Genomic DNA, 1,828 nt, shown 5'->3' with positions numbered 1-1,828 from the left:
GCTTCTAGCCCGCCTGCAGGGCCCCCAGCACCAGATGCTGTCCCAGGGACCGGCCGGGCCACCACGGGCACGCCACCCTTGCAGTGTGGGCTGTGGGCAGCACCCGGCTCCTCCGCCCATCGCTTCTGCAGGGGCAGCGCCTGTGCTCGCTCCCTTTTCTGACTGCAGCGCCGGGCAGTCCGGTGTGGGACAGGCTTCAGGGACTTGTGCAGCCATTGCACGGTGCAGTGGGCTTCGTAGCCCCTGTGCTGACGAAGGGCTGTTAAAGCATTCATGATGTACCCGTCTCTAAAGCAGGGCTGCCCACCTCCCTGCCATTCTGAGGCCAGCTCTGTGGCGCCAAGCACTTGCACACTCTCACTGCACTGTCTGTTGTCTGTCAAGACTCTAACACGTGAGGCTGCGGCAGATGTCCTTGCGGCCCAAGCCCAGCCCTTGCGGGTGCTCAGCTGGCAGCCATGGTCTTGGCATCGAGCGCCAGCTCCACTGTCTTCTAACTTTTTTTTAAAAAAAATAATTAATTAATTAACTAATTTGGTACAGGGTCTCACTCCACAGCTCGGACTTGTAGTGAGCCTCCTGTCTCAGTCTCCACACCCGGTTTTGGTGCCAGACCCCTGAGCTATCTCCCCACCCTTGTTTTTTAACATTGGAGTTGGATTTTCAAGGCCTGCACCTTTGTACCTAGATTTGTAAATAATCACAAGAAACGTGGGAAGAGAGAGGCAGGAACGGGAGGTTAGAGCAGTGGGGCCGGGGCCCGGTTCCCTGGCTGCGTGCTCCGGGATAGCAACAGACTCTGCCTCCTGACAGCCCTGGGTTGTCCCTCTGCCTCGGTTTGTCCCTGAGCTTGGTCCTGGGCCACTGCTGTGCGCTGCCCTCCGGCTCAGGCACGTCTCTGGGTCAGGGCTGGCTGTTTTCTTTGATGTCATTCACATCTAAGTTTCCACGTGTGACCTGTGCCGGTGTGTGCTCCCGCGTGCTCCCAGATGGTTCAGGGTGAGCGCAGCAGTGTGGGAAACGGCAGCTGGGGATCTGCACTTGCTACAGGGGGGGCAGTCATAGGGGCAGCCAGGCTGAGGGTGCAGGTGCTGCTGGGCTCCCATAACCTGTGGCCGCGAGGTCACCCAGAAGGAGGTGTGGGTCGAATTTGGATGGCAGGTGCAGGTCTCCTCTGTGGCTGGTGTAGAGGCCTGACCCGTGCTGTTCTGGGGTGTCTCTGAGCTGCTGCCTGGGTCTCCGTGACTGTGGGGGCCCTTCTGGCTCCCCGGGACCGGCTCACACCAGCCCTCTCACCGTGGCAGGTGATGCCCTCCGGAAGCCACGCCTTCAGAAGACCTGCACGTGGCACTTGGACGACGTCTTCTTCACCTTGTACCCCTCCCTGGAGAAGTTCGAGGCGGAGCTTCTGGAACTCCTCGCTGAGGACCACTCCCAGGAGGTGTGTGCCCGCGTGGGACTTCTCCTTGCAGGGAGGGTGCCCGCGGGTGGGGCGGGTGGCTTGCCCCTGTCTCTCCCTGTTCCTTCTGCTTTCTCTGTCCCTGACGCGGGCAGGACGTAGGTCTCAGACAGACCCTTCCCTCCAGGGGCCGCGCCTCCTGCCAACCCGCAGCTTTTGGTCACTGTAAACAGCAGTGAAGGTGACCTTAGCCTGGGCTGTGCATTTTTGGGTTATTTATTTATTTATTTATTTTTGACATCAGTTATTTTTATTTTAAAGAAAAAAAAATAAAAACAGTGGTACAAAATCTCAAAACAAGATTTTAGGAGAGTAACAATGGTTAGTACATTGTGTATTGTTACTGCCAAAGTAGTTTCTCATATTATA

General features: G+C 57.2%; 1 protein-coding gene across 9 annotated transcripts in view; it reads left to right on the top strand.

Annotated features, from left to right (window-relative positions):
* Positions 1–1,828, top strand: part of Nphp4 (nephrocystin 4) — a 104,072-nt gene that overhangs the window by 34,995 nt on the left and 67,249 nt on the right. For 8 of the 9 annotated variants that reach the window (XR_002817709.1, XM_023699458.1, XM_023699457.1 and 5 more), the window contains exon 7: positions 1,305–1,441. Coding sequence is in view for 8 of the 9 variants with exons in the window: in XM_023699458.1 (XP_023555226.1) it covers positions 1,305–1,441 (137 nt within the window). In the remaining variant the exon portion in view is untranslated. Of the gene's footprint in view, positions 1–1,120; positions 1,162–1,304; positions 1,442–1,828 lie in introns of those variants that run through there. The other variant, XM_023699464.1, reaches the window with a different exon arrangement.

This window comes from Octodon degus, unplaced genomic scaffold (assembly GCF_000260255.1).
Source record: "Octodon degus isolate 3935 unplaced genomic scaffold, OctDeg1.0 scaffold00113, whole genome shotgun sequence".
NCBI classification, from domain to species: Eukaryota; Metazoa; Chordata; class Mammalia; order Rodentia; family Octodontidae; genus Octodon; species Octodon degus.
Note: the sequence above shows the minus strand (reverse complement) of the source record. Positions and strands in the feature narration are given on the sequence as shown.